Consider the following 19,315-nt stretch of genomic DNA (forward strand, 5'->3'; position numbering starts at 1 on the left):
TCTTGCAATGTAGAAAACAGTCTTGTAAATTGAAACAATGACAAGCTGCCCACTACTGGGGAACATTCTTTGATGCAACTCGTTTACTAGAATACTCAATAACCAAAGCAATAACCAAAGCACCAAAGTGGAACATTCTATCACCAAGTTATTCTGAGCAGAAGACTTCCAATCAATTCCCATCAGTAATTTACTCCTTTAACAGAACACCACAGTCCTGATGTAGCAATTGTCAACAAAGCATGGCAGTCGCTTCCCCCCAAAGTTTTCCCCTTGATACTCAAAGAAGTTCCAACGAGGTAAGTGTTTGGAAACACAATGAAAGAATCTGGTCTTCAGAGATCTTTTAACATCTATAATCCCTAATGACAATAATGTAGGTAAACTTACCCATCACCTGACTTAAATGGTGATTACGATGTAGTGTTATAGAAAGTAACCTGGATTACCACCCACTTTTGATGCAGTCTTAGGCCATAAAGTAAAGGTGTAAGATGAATTCTCAGCAACTGTACAATTGCTGAAAGATTGCTCAGCTAGCTAGAACATCTGTACAGGAAGAAAGCCCAGGTGACTACCTGAAAACATGAAAAAAATGGAGAAATCAATGCATCAGAACTTTTCTGACACTATATTCTACACAAATGCCACACCAATGCTCTAATGGCTGGAGTCCAAGAGGAATGGTGGTGGGTATCACAGTCTCCACGGGAGCTGTCTGTAAACAGTACTGTTTCCTTGCTTGCATAAAGCTGTCTGTCCCCTTAGACAACAGACAGTGCTACTGAATCCAATACTTGCAGGATATACCAAGCCCTCTCTGCAAACCATTGCATACACATATAAAGTGTCTTCAAAGTTCCAAAAAAAAAAAAAATGGAGAGGTTGGGCCACAGCCAAGTGAGGAAGTATGACTTGTAAACAGATCCTTCCACCTTTTCATCTCCAAGGCACAAATCCCCATTATAACTGAGCCTTTTTTTTTTTTCACGGAGGATGTCCATAACAGAAACAATAGTAGGCTGTATACTGGAACTCCACAGAAGGGTAGCACAGCAACATGCAGTAGAAAGTACTTTATGTTGAATGCACCCAGAAAAGGGAAAGAGTCAATGACATCAGCTTCTGAATTCGAAAACTACAACAGTAGATCACAGGACTAACGGAAACAACCGTTAATGAGGCACACAACTGTTGGTAAACTTGTGGAGTGCAGCCATTGCGGGAAAGGGGTTATAAAACTACTTTTATCAAGGAAGCATCGGGTGAAGTGAAAAAACTGGGCCAAAATATTCTCAAATAATTTGTCTCACAGTAGTATAGATACAGAGGAGTTTTGAGCAAAGGGCAAACAAGGTGATTTGATAAGGCAGGTGGGTCAGTGGAAACTGATTTTAGGGTACATGTCACAAGAGATTTAATGAATGGCTTAAAAAAACAGGCAAATGACAAATCAACAGTGTTGTTTACAATGTACTGGGATAGTTCCCCTTGTGAGCCATTCTAAGACTAGCCGATTGTCTTCAAAGATGAGAATCAAACCTTGTTCCTGGTGTCTGAAAGGTAATCACCTTAGCTATTATACCAGTCCCCAACCATAAAGCACAAGCAGAGGAAGGGATACAGGTATCCTAAGTGAAAAATGTGATCTGGTAGATTTTTTTTAGTCAAATCTAGAACAGAAGCTGCTGATAAAAAAAAAGGAATAATCAGGACATAAAAACTACTGCACGATAAAGGATGAATCAGACAATATTAGAAATGATTAGGGAGAGAGACTGGAAAAGTAATTTACAAGGGAACAATGGGAGGATGCATGTATGGCTCACAAGTGTGCAACAAAGTCCAGGTTGTTTGGAGTTTCTGTTTGGAAATGTTAGCATAGGTATTCTTATAGCCCTAGAACACTTCAAAAAATTCTTCCTCAGCTAGAAAGCAAATGTTAGAGGTGTGATGGGGAAGAAAGAGGTAAATTGGAACATATGTTTTGGGACTGTAATGAGCTGGCAGATTTTAAAATGTGAATACTCTGCCAGAAATACTGGGTGAATAAATGGCCGCAATGATGGAAATTATTCTTTTGCACTGCATCCCAGGAACTGAATTGCCTAGACAGTCAGCCTTTGTTAAATTTAATTCTGTTGGCTGCCAAAAAAAGCACTTATTGGAAAATGTGAATCAATGCCTAAACCAAATGTACTGGAAATACTGAATATTGTAAAAGAAAAGAAAAAAAACTGGAAGACGGATCTTTAGAAAAGGGAAATAGCAAATTACACAGAAGTAAACAAATGGCAAGAACAATAAATACAGAATGATGTTCAGGATGGAAAGGAGTGAGATTCAAGGGAAGGCGGGAATTGAGTAATTTAATGTAGAACCAATGACGGCTACAAGGAAAGAAAATATATATGATGTACAATGTATGTAAAAGGAAAAATATTAATATTGTTTCCTTTACTATTACTGTATGTTTGCCTAGGTCTTAAGTGATAATTTAATAAAGGTGTTAAACATCTAGTGTGGCAAAGTTTCTCTCCTTTTTACACAAAGAGCTGGTCTTGGACTGAATGCGTTATAAACCTCCATTAAAATGGGCCACCATAGTTTAAGATTTGACAATAGTTAGGCAAATAAACATTACAAAGAGGAGAAAGCTTTGACCACTAATAAAAGCATTAAATAAAACAACATTAAAGCCAACCCCCTGTATCCTAAAATATTTTTTTTTTTCATTTCATGAGAGAAAATTTTCTATCCAATAGAAGAATCCAGGAGCTTCATAAAGAACGATGACCTAGTTTTTCTTCTGAAGATGACATGCACTGCTCCACCAACAAAAGAACTTCACAGAAAAATAATTGGTGTGAAGCACCTAGCAAAAAGCAGAGTTCTTCCGTTTCTGTAACTATACAAAAACTCTGAATACCTAAAATCTAAAGGTCTTGGTAATAAATTAACAGCTTGTCAAGTATTTATTTTAAAAATATGCTTACTTGGATAAAACATCTAATAGAACAAAGGTTTTATATACCTGAAAGTGTGAACTGCTACACATTAATCGTTCAGCATACTATAATCATGAGGTAAGAATTCAATATACTTCATATAATCTGAAATGTGCTCTCTCTCATATTATAGGAGACAATTGAAAACAAAATTATTTCATAAAAGTTTTGAAATGATTTAATATTAAGACTTCCAATAAATCATTAACAGTTTTATGACAAGTGTTATAGTTATGTCAACAGAGATGCTGAATGTTCATTACACTGACTCATGAATATTTAAGAGCATGTTTAACATTTCCACATCTGAACATTCATTTTATCTTTTGTATTCACTCTCTCTTATTTAGAAGAGTTTTCCAAACAAGTTGCCAAAAAATCTTCATCCAGTCACAGTACTTAAGTCTGAAATAAACTTGCATGGAGACTTGCTCAGTATCTCAAGTGGAGGACTGGGTGTTACTTCAAAATAAATTTCACGTGAGGATAGCCAAAAAGCCTTGGGCTGAATGTGCTCTGATCCAATTTAATAATGATCTGCCCATATTTAAGTTATTTAAGAGATCCCTTATACTCCAGATTTATTTTGGAGCCATCAACAGTACAAATATTAACACCAAACCACATTTAGATACATGCTGTGATGGAGCTCGACAATGATCTGCATCATATATAACCATATACACGATGTACAGTGTTTGTACATGTGAACTCAATCTGTTTTAATTTAATATAATTATGTCAAAAGTCATAATTCAATAAAGGTGTTTAAAAATATGCAAAGCTTCAGCTTTTGATAAATAAGCTTCAGCATCATAAAATGGATAAACTTGGAGAATCACACAAAGAGACTCAAAAAACAGGTTTATTTCATCATGGTTTGGTGTTTCCCACATTTTAACATCACTCTGGGACTATACAGGTTTTTAAATATTTTTATGCGTAATTTATGAGTCTGACCACATGGGGTATGGCATCTTCAAGTAATTCTGATTGTTTAGTCTGCCTCTACGTATCCCAAAATGCAGTGCTCGTCTGTAAAAAGTAACATCACACAGGCCTCTTTCTTCCTAAAGCTCCTGAAACTGCATTGATTTTTACATGCATACACTGCTGTCTTTTAGTCAGCTAGTTTTAAGTAACATTTCATACCGTTCAATGTCTGCTTAAAACACAAACAGTGCAAATGCCATAGAACAGACTTTCAAAGTGCTTTCTACTGCTGCTTCTTTTTAGACTGGCTAAACTGAATTTTTTTTAAGAAGCCTGAATTGTACTACTTGGACATCTCCCATCTCTTGTCACACCTAACTTCCCTAGCTGTCAAAGTGCCAAGGGTAATTTAAGTTGTTACCTGCTGTGACTGACAGCTCACAGTAGGAGCCTGGACTCATTTACCATTTCCTTGTTCTAACCTTTACTTTCTGTATGGGTAGAGGAAAGACCAGGGAGCTGTGACATCTGCATGGGTGGGGTTTTAGGACAGTTATGGTGATGTCAGTTTGGGAAGGCAACTGGCCAGAAAACTACCTGTATCCAGTGGCCTTGATGACATCAATGATTTGGAGACTGCAGCAAGGACGGGATAAAATTTCTTTGAAAGTGAAACCACCACAGTACAGTAAGGTACTGATCGACTGGAGAGAAACAGTCAATTTAAAATATTTTAAATGCTGTGTTGTTGTTTATTCATAGCAGGGAAGGTAAATAGGGAGAAAAAGAACAGATAAGTCGAGCATTTAATAATAGAATCCTGTTGTTGCCCTTTAAAAGGTAACGGAGAAAAAAAAATGAGTATTACAGATTCTATAATTTATACAATAGCATTCAGGCTCAATTACAAATGTGTCATTTTGAAAAAAAAGTTGTAAGAAGGGAAACTATAATCAATCTATAAAGTACACATTCTACATAAAAGGGAATTATCAAAAAAAACTTTTGCTTGAAGGAACAAAAATCTTAATCTGTAAGGTCATGAAAGTACGTGTGTGTTATGCAACTGACAAATATTCTGAAATTACTTGATGTACTTCTGGAGTGTTCAAACTTATCTTGCATCTAAATATAGTACATAAGTGACAGGAGAATGGAACGTGGAGTTGAGGAAGAAAATTATTTTAATCAGCTAAGCCACATTGAAGTGTTCATAAAACACTCAAGATTGTGTTTTTCAGAGTTGCTCAGTATCATAAATTATACTTAAATACAAAAATAATTTGTGGATTTACTCCGTCATCGAATGCCAATGGATTGAGTCATAGTACCAAAGAAGGGTTCTTAAATATTTGAATACCAACAAAGCATGTGCTAACATATTTGCAGGAAATGCACATTAATCAATCAGACAAACAGAAATATAAAGTCTCCCAAGATGGATTCCTAGTACAATCATTACAGAATAATAGAGAGGGTTGTTTCAATTTTATGGAAAATAATTTGATAATGTCAAAACTTTATTTGAAGAACAAGATGGCATGCTTTCAATGATAATTATAAAATATAGCACAGTTTGGACCTTGGCTACTGGTTAATTTATACTGGTTTGCAGGCACTGGTGTCAAAACTCTCAAAGAACCACTTGCAATGTATATTTGGTGAAATACAGTAGTGCACTTGGATAATCTAGAGCATCAAATTCTGCAAAAGTACTACAAAGGGACAGATGTTAGATTTGACACATTTTTATTAAGACAACTCTCTTGATCACACTATTCGTATGCTTTCAGCACACAATCTAGAAAAGATAAGGCAATGACAAAAATTCTGTGCTGGCTCAAGTAAATTCATTACAGAATACCAAAACATACTATCTTCATAAGACTGCTATAGCCCTACAAAGCTTAAAAGGCTACTCATTCAATAACCAGTGGATACAGAACTTAGGATCATGTCAACATTTTTGATTTTTCATACAAAAGAATTCAGAAGTACAAAGGATCATAAGCCGAAAACACAAAATGAGGAAATATCAGACTTTAGAAATTATATTAGCTTGAAGTAGTCTAGAAACAGTCAATAACTCTCACTTTAAGAATTTAATTAGTAATATATAATACATACCTCAGATACCTCAGTAATGGATAAAAATCTTACAAAAATTAGCACAAATTAAGCTCTTAACATAAGAGAACTTAAAGCTCCAGGCACTGTTGGCATTATCTCAGGAATATATAAAATCTTACCCCTGAAAATAATCTAACCTTGTGTTCCATTAATGCGTACACCATTCTAAGTGAACACACAACATAAACATACATCACACCATCTTCCTCAATTTTATATTTCCTACCAATTTTCTTTCTGCCTTCAATACTGAGGGGGGGGATTTAAAAAGGTTACCTCAAAGTAAAGACTACATGTACACTTATTTTTAATCACTCAGAAAGATTACAGTAACAAAAATGAGATGGAGATGTTCTTGAATACTGTTCGTGCACACTTGGTGTACTCCTAGAGTAGGCATTATTGAATCCTGCCCATTTTTCCAGAGTACAAGCTGACAGTCAAAGAATTTTAAAGGCACTTAAAACTACTCAACTCAAATCTTAAAATAGATCAAGGAGCTCACAAATTGCTCTCTAAAGATCACTTTTCTTACTAAATATTGATTATAAAAATTTTATGTCCATTACAAACAGAATGAAAACATTCATCCCTAATTTAATAAATGGTGATCAAACAGGTTTTATAAATAAGACAAACTCAAGTTAATGGAAAAAAATAATTCTAACTTCAATAGATATAATTAACAATAAGCAGATTTATGTGTTTTGGCACTGAAAAAGCTTTTGATACAGTTAGCTATGATTACTTTAAGTTCTGGATTTTTATGATATTCCAAACGAATTTGGCTCTTTAATTAGAAATATTTATCATGAGAATATAACTGTTTTTATCTGATTCAGCAGAAATAAAAGGTACAAAACAAGAATGCCCACTTTCTCCTAATTTATTTGCGTTGGCTATAGAAAGACTGTCATCAGCAATTAGAATGATGACAAATATTCATGGAATAAAGATAGAACAAGGAGTCAGAAATGATGTCTGTGGAGGATATATTATATACAATTACTGAATTAAATAAGCTTCATAGATTTATAGGTTTTAATAATAAACTACATTTATAATGCCGAACAAAACTCACTTCTAGAGCGTAGTATATGAAATGAAGTACACGAACTGCAATAGCTTGAAATTGTTCTAAAAAGGAACATCTATGGGGTAATAAGTAGATTAAATGAGATTTGGAACCAACAGATTTACACTTCTAAGGAAAGATTTCAACTTATAAAAATAATGTTCGTCCCAAAATATTATACATAGTTCAAACAATCTTCACCATACAGTAAAAGCAGTCAATAAAACTTTATTAAATGGTATCCAGAAGACAAAAAAGATGTGAGGCAAGACAACGACACTATATAGCCATTTCAAACAGCCCATTTAATAAAACAAACAGAAAAAATATAAGTGCTTTCACAGTGTAACCCACTGCTTATTCAGATGTATCTACAGAAAACTCAGCTTCCATTTAAATACACCAATTGTAACTAACACCCAATTAATTTAATTGAAAAATTCATTTCTTAAAAGTATATATAAAAAACACATTTCCTAAAGGTATATACATATAAACATACAAAAAGCGCTTTTTCATAAAAACATAAAAATATACAGATAAATAGTATATGAAAATGTATAAAAGATGTATAAAAATGTATAAAAAATATACTATTGGTAAGCCTAATAATTCTTACCAATAGTACATTTTTGAAATAGCTATATAGTGCTGTTGTTTTGCCTCACACCTTTTTTGCCTTCTGGATATCATTTTTGTTTCTGGGTGTTTAGGCATTAATCCAGTGGTAGCATGTATTCTTTTGCATGTTTTGTTGCAAAACATTCTTAAATGTTTATGGTGTTCCAAAAATGGAGTATTAGCACACAGTCACAATGTTTGAGCATAGAATAGGGAAACCTCAAATATTTAAATCCAGAAACCTATACAAAAACAACTTGCATCAAAGTTAGAATTCGTTGATTACATAATTACAAAGCAAACTCAAATGAATTACAATTGTTACTAAATTTAAACAAGGTGAAATTCTTTTTTGAGAGATTATAGATAAAAGAATATGAGTGGTCATGAATATACGCAATTTGATGTATACTCACTTAACATTTAATAAGTTAATATTTACAAAGGTTATGGGACAAAGAAAAATGTTGGTTTAGATTACTTATTCCATTTTATGTAATGAGAGTTCTTTTACAGCTCTCCAATTTATTGAAAAAGTATCAGTAGAGAGGGAAATATTTTTAGGGTGCTATAGCTGACTTGGATTTAAAATCAGTAGACTGTCTTAAGCCTAAAGTTTGCTTCGACTTAAATGAGTGGATACTGATACAAGGAATTAGAAGTTAAGATGAAGAGAAATTTTACATGGCAAGATGCGGTAATCAAAGATATTCCTAACTTACTTGAATAATTGTGCCACATTAAACAAAAAATTATTAATTTATATTGTCAGAAATGTACGCAATCCAGTTAAAGAAGAGTTAAAGGATAAATATTTGATGGTTTATCTTGCTGAATGTAGAAAAAAAATGTAAATAAATAATAATGTAGAAATCTACCGAAAAGAAAAACATTAGTTCAATACATATATATTTTTTTTTTTTTTTTTTTTTTTTTTTTTTTACAGCAGACATTTAGTACTCAGCATAAAATTGCTAAAATAAAAAAAAACGTGGGTCTGTTAAAGATATAATTTAGAAGAAAAACAGATGGAATCATGTTATATGAATGCTTAACATTGAAAGATTTGGAGAAATTTGTTTTAGTTTTTCAGGCCTTGTGGTCAAGACAGCCTTTTAGAGAAATGTTGGTATTGCTTAATGTGGTCATTCCTCACTGTCTGAATATCAGTATCATTAATTGTGGACTGTTCTAGGCATTGCAAGAAAGACCCTCATAAAACCTAAAGGAACAGCATTTCATCTAATTTTGATGAATTTCTATTGTTTTGGAAACAATCAGTAGAAAGACTGAGATCAGAAAGCCAAATTCGCAGCTAAAGAACATGGATTTCAAATCAAATCAGCATCTGAAGTTCAACAGTAAACATTTGTTAGACACTATAAACTCAAATTCAATACTGGTGCCAACATCACATTAAATGCTATCATAAATTTTAATTTTTACAACAGTGAAAAACAGACAGGCAATACACTTATACTTTAAATAAATGGTTACAGTCATCCATTGGAAATAATACATAGAGTTGACCTGATTACCTTAGGTTAATAAATGAATTTTTTTTTTGTTACAGCTGTCAAAATTGTTAAAATGAATCACAGAATTTTTTTTCTTTTAAGTCTACACTGTACTCAACTGCTACTATATTATATGAAACCAATAAATTTAAAAAAAAAATCACAGAAACAATTCATGCCACCACACTGTCTTCAATCTCCTAGCTTAGTACTGTCAGAGTATCACACTCAAGCCAGTAATATTAAAGTTAGGTCCATACTAACAGCAAAGTCAAAAAATACTTCAAGGTCAATCCATTTTACCCTTAAGCAGTAGCATATGTAGGGTGGGGTGAAAGGGTCAAATGCCCCAGGTACAAAGTGTGTGGGTTCATAATCAGCTGATACCAAATCACCCTTTAATGCAATACCAGCTTTGCAGTCAAACCTTAGCATTGTAGCATGGTGTGGTTTAAACTGTAGCAAGCAGTTTGCTACAGTTTAAAGGTAATTTTGTTTTTTACTAAAATCTGAGTGATGGTAGTATTGTATGCAGGCTGGATATAAACTGTACCAGCTGTTTGCTACATTTGTAGCAAGCAGGTTGCTACAGTTACAAAATACATATATATATTTTTTAACTTAAACATGAGTAGCATAGCACTCGTGCAGGCAGGGCATAAAACCTAGCAACTATTTGCTATCTTTGTTGTAAAAAGTCTGCTACAGTTTACAGGAAGTAAATACATTTTTTAAATATGCTGAATGGGAGCTGGGGGCAGGGCACAGAAATGGAACCTGAATGGCTGGGGTGGGGGGTTGTTCCACCAATCTGGCCACCTAGTTGGAGTGCCATTAAAAGAATGCCCATTTTTTTTTGCTCCAGTGGAACAGCTTGGGGGGGGGGGGGGCAAACATTTAACTTTAATACACCTATCACAATGGAGTGAGTTTTACAGGGAAGTGCTTTTTTTTTTTTTTTTTTTTTCTTGCTGTACACTTGAACAGTTGGGGTGGAGCACTGGTTCATAAAACCAGCCCAGGGCATGGGTTGAATGAGCTATGCTTCTGTCCTCAAGTGTGGCAAAATGTTAGGTACTACCTTCTCAATTTATGCTCCAGGATGCACTATTTTATATTTATGACACTGAAACTGACAAAACTACAAAATATGTTCAGTAAGGAAAAACTAAAGAAAAACTTGCTCAAAAATAAATGACACGTTAGTGCTTTAAACATAGCAAACAAAATCAATACATGCAATGAACAAGACTTACAGTGGAAAATACACAAAACAGGTTACATTTGAACTAATGATCAAAAATGACAGTCTTAATGGCCATAAAACAATTAAAATGTTAATACTTACATTGAAACCAGACATGTTTATGTCTATACAAGGCTCGCCCTCTTTAGTCCCTTTAGGTGCAATCTGATTGAGAAGGTGAAAGTATGCCTTTGAATCCTAACAAAAAGGAAAAGTACAAATTATGAACATATAAAAGAAATATAAAAAGGAAAATATTGCATTCATTACTTCTTTACATTTGTACAGTTTGTACAACATGCAGTTTTAATAGCAGCCAGACATTCTCAGCAAACTCAGCTAAACTCTAAAATGCTAGTTGGTCCAGTTTATTTAGTTCCTGATGCAAATTAGGTGCTTCTGCTATTTTCAAAAGCCTCATCTAAATGATCACCTTCAAAGCATACTATAATGCCATGCCCTCAATAGGCAGGGTTAGGAAATTTCACTGCAAAACAATTTTTTTTTACCATGAATGGTCAATGATAAAATGTGCCTGTGTTCCATTTCATACTGAGACAGCATCATTTCATACTGAGAATGAATCCTATAAAAACTAAATCTCCCAACGTTAAAAGTCTAACCGAAACTAGCTACAGCCAAGCTCTCGGTATACATACAGCACATCATTTTATAACATTCCTAAAAGGAAGAGGAAGCACATGTACAGAAAGTTCCTAAATGTCCTTTATCTTTAACATTGCCAGCTCATCGTAAACAAGTACATTCTGGTGTTACTGCTCACAGGGAGAAATCACATTCATTTTGGAAAAAAAAAAGTAGTCATGTTTGATGTAAAATGCTCAAAATCAATGATTTAACCAGTACACTGAAGAAAAGCACCTCTCTGCATTATTAGAGATTAGGAACCTGCCTGCGTGTATTACTGGGAGGGGGTGAACGAGCAGCGCATATGATCACTCTCCAGGTCTTAGTAGCAAAGGATACTGAAACTATGGACCTATACCATAATCAAAATAGTCATATGTAGCATTTCAGCCCTCTGTAGTCAAACATGCATGCACACATCAGTGTACTTCGGAGTCTTTAATTTCAGACTTAGAACTGGGGAATGCTACTTGTACCAGCATCTAAGGAGCCTTTAAACAGGTTTCAAACTTCATTTTTTATAGTCACAACCCTTCAGGAACTACAAGGTGCACTACCTGTGAAACCTAGAACAATGACAGCAATGTACAAGGATGCAGACAGTGTTTACAAGGTATCACAAGCTTTCAAGAAACACAGTACCCTTTAAAGCAGCAAAACTCTACTACTCCATACCAAGAAGATTCCATTCTGTAAGTAATCAGGAATTGCAACATCAATGGACAATGACTTTTAGGAGACATGGTCACCCCTTTCGAGGTAGAATGACTTTAGAATTCAAACAGGTTGCTCGGTACCTCTATCATCTCCATTCTTAAAGTCTACCTGCTATTTTCATAGCTGTCCGCTCCCCCTTCCTTGCAAGCTGATTAGGCTCTTGCCTTTGTTACAGTGACTGTAGTCACCCAGTGGGTCAAAACCCTGTTCTTAAGGCTCAGCAGTTAGAGGTTACTCTTTCAAGGTAGTGCGAAGGAGGAGTACCCAATTCTGATCACAGGATCCTACTGGACATTTGAATCTTACAATGTAAATGCTGAAGCTTAAGTTGGTTCCAAGATGGGAAGGGTTAAAGCCCTGACCACACTGCAGATGACCCAGGTCGAATTAGCAGCCTAAGTGCTGGCGCAATCAGCCAGAGGATTACAGTGAATGGCTTTTGTCGGCTAATGCATCCAAAGGGTACAGAGACAGCATTAGTCATAGCATATCAAATTATCTGGGGGAGGGCTGAGACTGACCATGAGTCAACCAAGGAATGCATGTGCTGTAACTTGGGACTCAGCATGCAGGAGGAAGCATGTCCACTTTAGAGCACAGTACTGTAGTTATTGGGCAGTCAAAACCACTAAAAACTTTGGGTAACAAAAAAAGCATCACTTCCACTAGAACACCCGCCACCAGCTGACTCTTACCTCCTCCTCCACCTATGCTGCAGTGTAGAGACTATGGAGGGATTTAAAGGAATAATAAGGTTGGAGGGGGATGGGGAACCCCATCTTAACAGGTAGAGGTCAACAAAAATACAAGATACATGCATGCATACATGAATAAACAAACTGTGATTAGTTTGTTCAAAATCAATGGCACTGCTTTAGCAGACTTTCAGCACAAAAAATGTACACTCCAGACCTGCAATTTCCCTGTTTTGTTTTTCTGACAAAGACTACTGCCAGCAATGTAGATATATTCTATTGGCTGCCAAAAAAGCAATTAGAAAGTGGAAATCAAAGTCTAAACCAAGAGCATTTTAAGTATTGAATATTATAAAAGATGAACAGGAAGAGGGATCTTTAGAAAAGGGAAGGAGCAAATTGCATAGAAGTAAATGGAAATTGTGGGAACAATTCATGCATAATGTTCAGGAGAAGGAGTGCGGTTTAAAGGACTGCAGGAATTCAGCAATTTATGTAATGTGGGACTGATAATTACAAAAAAAGAAAATATGTGATGTACAATATACGTAAATGGAAAACGTGTTAAAATGTTTTTTTTGTTAATGTATGTTTGACCACAGATGTTAAAAAAAAAAAAAAAAAAAAAATATTTCAGGCAACCATGGACTTGTTTGCAGATTTGTGCAGCTGTGGTAGGTCTCTTACTGGGACCACTTATACTCTTGTGGGGCACAAAACTCTGCTCGCACCCAGATCACCCTACCATGCATACCTCACAACTGCTCAGAATTTTGCACTATGTCCATATTTTTGTGTCATATTTTTGGTCTTTTCCTCTCAAAATTTGTTTCTTTCTGGCACTTCATTGAGGACTGAAGTCACCAAGTACTGAAACATTTGAGTTTCAAATGTCAGACTTCAGATAAAGCATGCTAATATAAAGCCTGCAAAGTTTATAAGAGCAACATTTAAAATCTGTTCCTGATTTGAGCCTTGCTCTACATTTTTGGCTTTGTCCACAATTCTTGTGCTAAAATCGAGATGTATGCTCCCAGGGCTACATTACTTTTAAAAGTAAGCCTTCAAGTCTTGCCTCATCTACAAACTACATCCAAAATGCAACCTTAACATTCCTAGAATTAATTTACAGACCTATGCAATTAGCACCTGCCTGTTGTCAAATCATTCTGTGCCATGCATACCGTAAGCATGCCGTCATCATTACATGTGAGACTTATTCACACATTAGCTGTATTACTGCTAGCCTGCATAATTTCCTCAGACTTACTAGGTGTACAAGAAGCACTCTAAGGGAACTGAATATAAAGGGCAGATTTTGTGATAAGCACACAAAATTTTTACATTTCAGCCATCTACTGTTCCCATGTACCCTGTGTACCACTTCTTACTGCACTAGACTTAAGCCACTTTAACTGTGGTTTGACACCACTCTCTAAAGTAATGCTGAAATATGAACAAACTCTAGATTAATCATTAAATCAGCACTCCTAGTTCACCATCAGATTTGTAATATTTCCATTCTAATTATGGAGGCAACTCTCCCATGTACAAAACATAGCCGCTACAGTGTTGTTGGTGCTCTTCGCCTTGACTGCACATTTAACACAGTAAGCCACTAGCTCCTCTTAAGATGGACTGTTCTTTGACCATCTACTAGTTTAGCAGCTACACTGAATGCAGATCTTCTGCCTGGGTGATGGGGTAGTGGCTCCTTCCTCATCAGGTTGGTATGATGGGGGCAGTACTGCCTCCCTCATCAGGCTGGTGTGATGGGGGCAGCATTGCCTCCCTCATCGGGCTGGTGTGATGGGGCAGTCCTGCCTCCCTCATCGGGCTGGTGTGATGGGGCAGTCCTGCCTCCCTCATCGGGCTGGTGTGATGGGGCAGTCCTGCCTCCCTCATCGGGCTGGTGTGATGGGGCAGTCCTGCCTCCCTCATCGGGCTGGTGTGATGGGGCAGTCCTGCCTCCCTCATCGGGCTGGTGTGATGGGGCAGTCCTGCCTCCCTCATCGGGCTGGTGTGATGGGGCAGTCCTGCCTCCCTCATCGGGCTGGTGTGATGGGGCAGTCCTGCCTCCCTCATCGGGCTGGTGTGATGGGGCAGTCCTGCCTCCCTCATCGGGCTGGTGTGATGGGGCAGTACTGCCTCCCTCATCGGGCTGGTGTGATGGGGCAGTACTGCCTCCCTCATCGGGCTGGTGTGATGGGGCAGTACTGCCTCCCTCATCGGGCTGGTGTGATGGGGCAGTACTGCCTCCCTCATCGGGCTGGTGTGATGGGGCAGTACTGCCTCCCTCATCGGGCTGGTGTGATGGGGCAGTACTGCCTCCATCAGGCTGGTGTGATGGGGCAGTACTGCCTCCATCAGGCTGGTGTGATGGGGCAGTACTGCCTCCATCAGGCTGGTGTGATGGGGGCAATAGTGCCTCCATATTTGCTAGTTACCAAGGATGTTCAAAACGATTCTGTGGTTGTCCCACTTCCAGCTTCCATCTCTGTGGATATGTGGAAAACACTGGAGCTATAAGGAGCTGATGTCGGACTCCTTTTGTTTAGCCTCTGATGTGTTAAGTATACAGTCTTAAGCACAAACCTACCCTTTCAAGCCTGGTTGTCTGACCAAGTGCATACATAAACAGCATTCATTCCGCTCCTAACTTCCTAATCTTAAAAGTTTCTTCATTTCATCATGGAGAATGAACAAAGCTGTGAATGCTCATCAATTCCAGCATTACAAAAATATTCAAGAAACTCACATGACATACAGAGGCAAGGTCAACTATACCAGAACAGCTTTTATGCTGCCAAGCCTCATGTACAAATTCCAACCATTTACTTATACTTCCTTTTAATAGGCTGATATGCTTTCTGTGGTACACTTTGTTCTCACCACTGTGAAGCCTTAAACAAGATTACAGATGCATAATTACTTATAAGAAGTTCACAGATAATGGCTCACAGAATACTTTACCCAGCATGTGCTCAGCATTAAGAAGCTGCGGTGGTGCAGCGGTAGCATTGTCGCTGCACAGCAAGAGGTTCTCCCATTCGATTCTCGGCTGGAGTGCCTATTGTGTGGCGTCTGCATGTCCTCCCCGCGGCAGAGTGGCGCTCGAAAGACATGCGTGAATGGGCGTGCTTTTGTTGAAGGTTGGGCATCGGGCTGGCACCTCGGCACCATAAAAATCGACTGCCAATCATTAGCGAACCGGATTTCCGCTGTGGCGACCCCTAACCAGGAAAAGCTGAAAGAAAAACAACATGTGCTCAGCATTACCCACGATACTGACTTTATATAGTGCTGTAATGAGAAAAGTCATCAAGTTGCATATATAATCAAGATTTGTGCTTAATTGAAGCATCTAGCAAAAACAGGATACTGGGAAAAAAACCTGGCCTGATGGCAGCAAGGGAGACTCTACCCATACTCAGTAGCTGTGTAAGAAGCACTCCCAAGGTATCTAGATTTGACATTTCAACTGCTAGTGCTTATAAAATTGCATCTTTCTCTTACTTACAGTGAACTGCACTGCAGACGGATTGTTCTGCATTTCACTGGCAGGAATGAACAGGCTTACAGCAAAGATTTTATTCACTATTAGTGCTTCCCAGCACAAACTCAAACGGATCAGATTGCAGTCTTTCAGTGCAAGTGCTAGTCGAATGTTGAATGATTACAGGTTAAATGAAGAGGTTTGTGCATGGATCGTGCTATCCCAAACAGAACCAAGATGCTATCCTCCAAAAAAAGGAAGCCAATCTGGTGGTCCCCTGCCATAAACGCACTGTACAACAGAAGGAAGAAACTGTTGCAAAAGAGTAAAATCCCATGAGTGGAGGAGCTACCTGGTCAGCCTCAGTAAGAAGCTGTTGTGTCTTTTGGCTTTTCCCGGTTAGGGGTTGCCACAACGCAACTCCGGTCCGCTAATGATTAGCAGTAGATTTTTACGTGCCAAGTTGCCGGACCAGACACACAACCTTCAACGAAGGTACGCCCATTCATGCATGTCTCCACACAGAAGACGCTCTAGCTAAGAATCGAACAGGACAACGTCTTACTGTGAGGCGACAATGCTACCACAGCACCACCACTGCTTAGCCTCAGTAAGAAGCTGAGATCCCTTATAAGATCCTCCAAAGCTAGATACGAAAACAAAATCGCAACTAATTCTAAGGACAACCACAAAGCATTCTAAAGCTATGTCAAGAATCTCGATGGCAACACCCAGATCTGCTCCGAGTTACAGCACAAAGGCATGAAAATTACAGAACCAACTGATACTGCCAACATCCTAGCAGAACATTTCAGTGCTAACTTTACCCCCCCCCCCCTTCACACCCTACAGGGCCCATATCTATACAGGAAGAATGCAGAGTCCCTGTAGTCACAACTACACAGGTAAAAGCTGCTCTCTCTAAAGCCAAAAACACAGCATCCATGGGACCGGACAACATCCCAGGCTGCGTTTTACACAAACTTCAGAACAAACTGGCTCCCCACTTAAGCACCATGTTCAAGAATAGCCTCGCATCAGGCTTTTTGCTCACTGAATGGTGCACAGCAACAGTTCTCCCACTCCACAAAGGGGGAGCCACCACTGATCCCAGGAACTATCGACCTATTAGCCTGACAAGCCTCATTTGCAAGGCCATGGAATGTATCATGGAACTCAAAGACATTGCTAACCTCCAAACTCTGGTTGCTAACCTCCAAACTCTGGTTCCCACCCAGTTCGGGTTTGTGAAAGGCAGATCATGCCTCCTGAACCTGATTGACTTCTTTGAGGCACTCACCAAAGCCATAGAGAAGGGTAAAGTGGTTCACACAGCCTATCTTGACCTCGCCAAGGCTTTCAACAACATCCCCCAATCTGGAATTATAGCTAAACTCACTAAACTAGGTATAAATCTCTACGTCACAAGATGGGTTGCCAACTGGCTCACTGACAGAACCCACACTGTAAAAGTTGCAGACTCCAAATCTGACCTCAAAGCAGTGACAAGTGGAGTACCACAGGGTTTCGTCCTGGGACCTCTCCTGTTTGGTATCTACTTCTCTGAAGTACAAAAATCTGTGGTGATGCCAGCAAGAAATAACAAACCAAAAAACAATAAAAACCGCTGGGAGCCCCCAAGGGAGGAACGTATCCTATAAATGAAATAGTCTGGTTGGAGTAAATGAATGAATTTAATGACTCCACGTAACACAAGCACTGGTACATAAACACTTCAACACAAACAAATGCGTTTTCGTAAAAAACTTCTTCAGATAATACAAAACCAAGTATAGACTGTTTAAACAGTTATATACATGATTCAAATAAAACTTGTATCTCCCTATTGGTTCAAACATTAATTAAATAATTAATTAATTAACAAAAAACATTTCATTAAAAGAGATATAGTTTAAAATACAAAGTTTTAATAAAAATTTTTTTCTGTATATAATATATACTAAATGTAATAAATATATCTGTATTGTAACTGTCTGTTTAAATGTGTATAATAAATATATATAAATATTGAAATAATTAAATATATATTGTATATATGTATATGTATTTTATAAATCTTGTATAAAGCTAAGGTGTGTATATTAAATAGAATAATGTAATAATTTGATAAAATCTCAAGTATTTTAAAAATAATTTATAACTTGGCCTGTCTTAATTTTAACACTGGTTTGATTGAAATAGTGTCATTTAATCCAGGGGGGGTAGTGGCATCCAAAATAATTTGCCAAAAAAGTGGTAGTGGCATCCAAAATAATTTGCCAAAAAAGTGGTAGTGGCATCCAAAATATCCACTGTTATGAAATTAGTAAACAAAATCACACCAATGCATTATATCGTCACAAAATTACCTGCCAAGAGGCTACCTATTCATTTTTCGTATTAGAAGTAGTTGACAAAGATACCAGGGGGGGTATGTGGGAGACCCGGTTAGAATACCGAGAACTTTTTTGGCAAATTATTTTGGATGCCACTACCCCCCCTGGATTAAATGACACTATTTCAATCAAACCAGTGTTAAAATTAAGACAGGCCAAGTTATAAATTATTTTTAAAATACTTGAGATTTTATCAAATTATTACATTATTCTATTTAATATACACACCTTAGCTTTATACAAGATTTATAAAATACATATACATATATACAATATATATTTAATTATTTCAATATTTATATATATTTATTATACACATTTAAACAGACACTGTTACAATACAGATATATTTATTACATTTAGTATATATTATATACAGAAAAAATTTTTTATTAAAACTTTGTATTATTTTAAACTATATCTCTTAATTAAATGTTTTTTGTTAATTAATTAATTATTTAATTAATGTTTGAACCAATAGGGAGATACAAGTTTTATTTGAATCATGTATATAACTGTTTAAACAGTCTATACTTGGTTTTGTATTATCTGAAGAAGTTTTTTACGAAAACGCATTTGTTTGTGTTGAAGCGTTTATGTACCAGTGCTTGTGTTACGTGGAGTCATTAAATTCATTCATTTACTCCAACCAGACTATTTCATTTATAGGATACGTTCCTCCCTTGGGGGCTCCCAGCGGTTTTTATTGTTCTCTGAAGTACAGGCTAACACAGAAGGCCTCTGGCTAACTAACTTCGCAGATGACTGCAAACTAGGAGCCATAGTCAAGTCCCTAAATGATGTGGACATCCTACAGAAGGGCCTTGCTGAGA

General features: G+C 37.0%; 1 protein-coding gene across 1 annotated transcript in view; it reads right to left on the bottom strand.

Annotated features, from left to right (window-relative positions):
- Nucleotides 1–19,315, bottom strand: part of PLS3 (plastin 3) — a 980,136-nt gene that overhangs the window by 219,898 nt on the left and 740,923 nt on the right. Inside the window, exon 11 of the mRNA XM_044057459.1 lies at nucleotides 10,633–10,728. Within this exon, the coding sequence (XP_043913394.1) occupies nucleotides 10,633–10,728 (96 nt within the window). The remainder of the gene's footprint in view (nucleotides 1–10,632; nucleotides 10,729–19,315) is intronic.

This window comes from Protopterus annectens, chromosome 15.part0 (genome assembly GCF_019279795.1).
Source record: "Protopterus annectens isolate FY-2018-M chromosome 15.part0, PAN1.0, whole genome shotgun sequence".
Taxonomy (NCBI): domain Eukaryota; kingdom Metazoa; phylum Chordata; order Ceratodontiformes; family Protopteridae; genus Protopterus; species Protopterus annectens.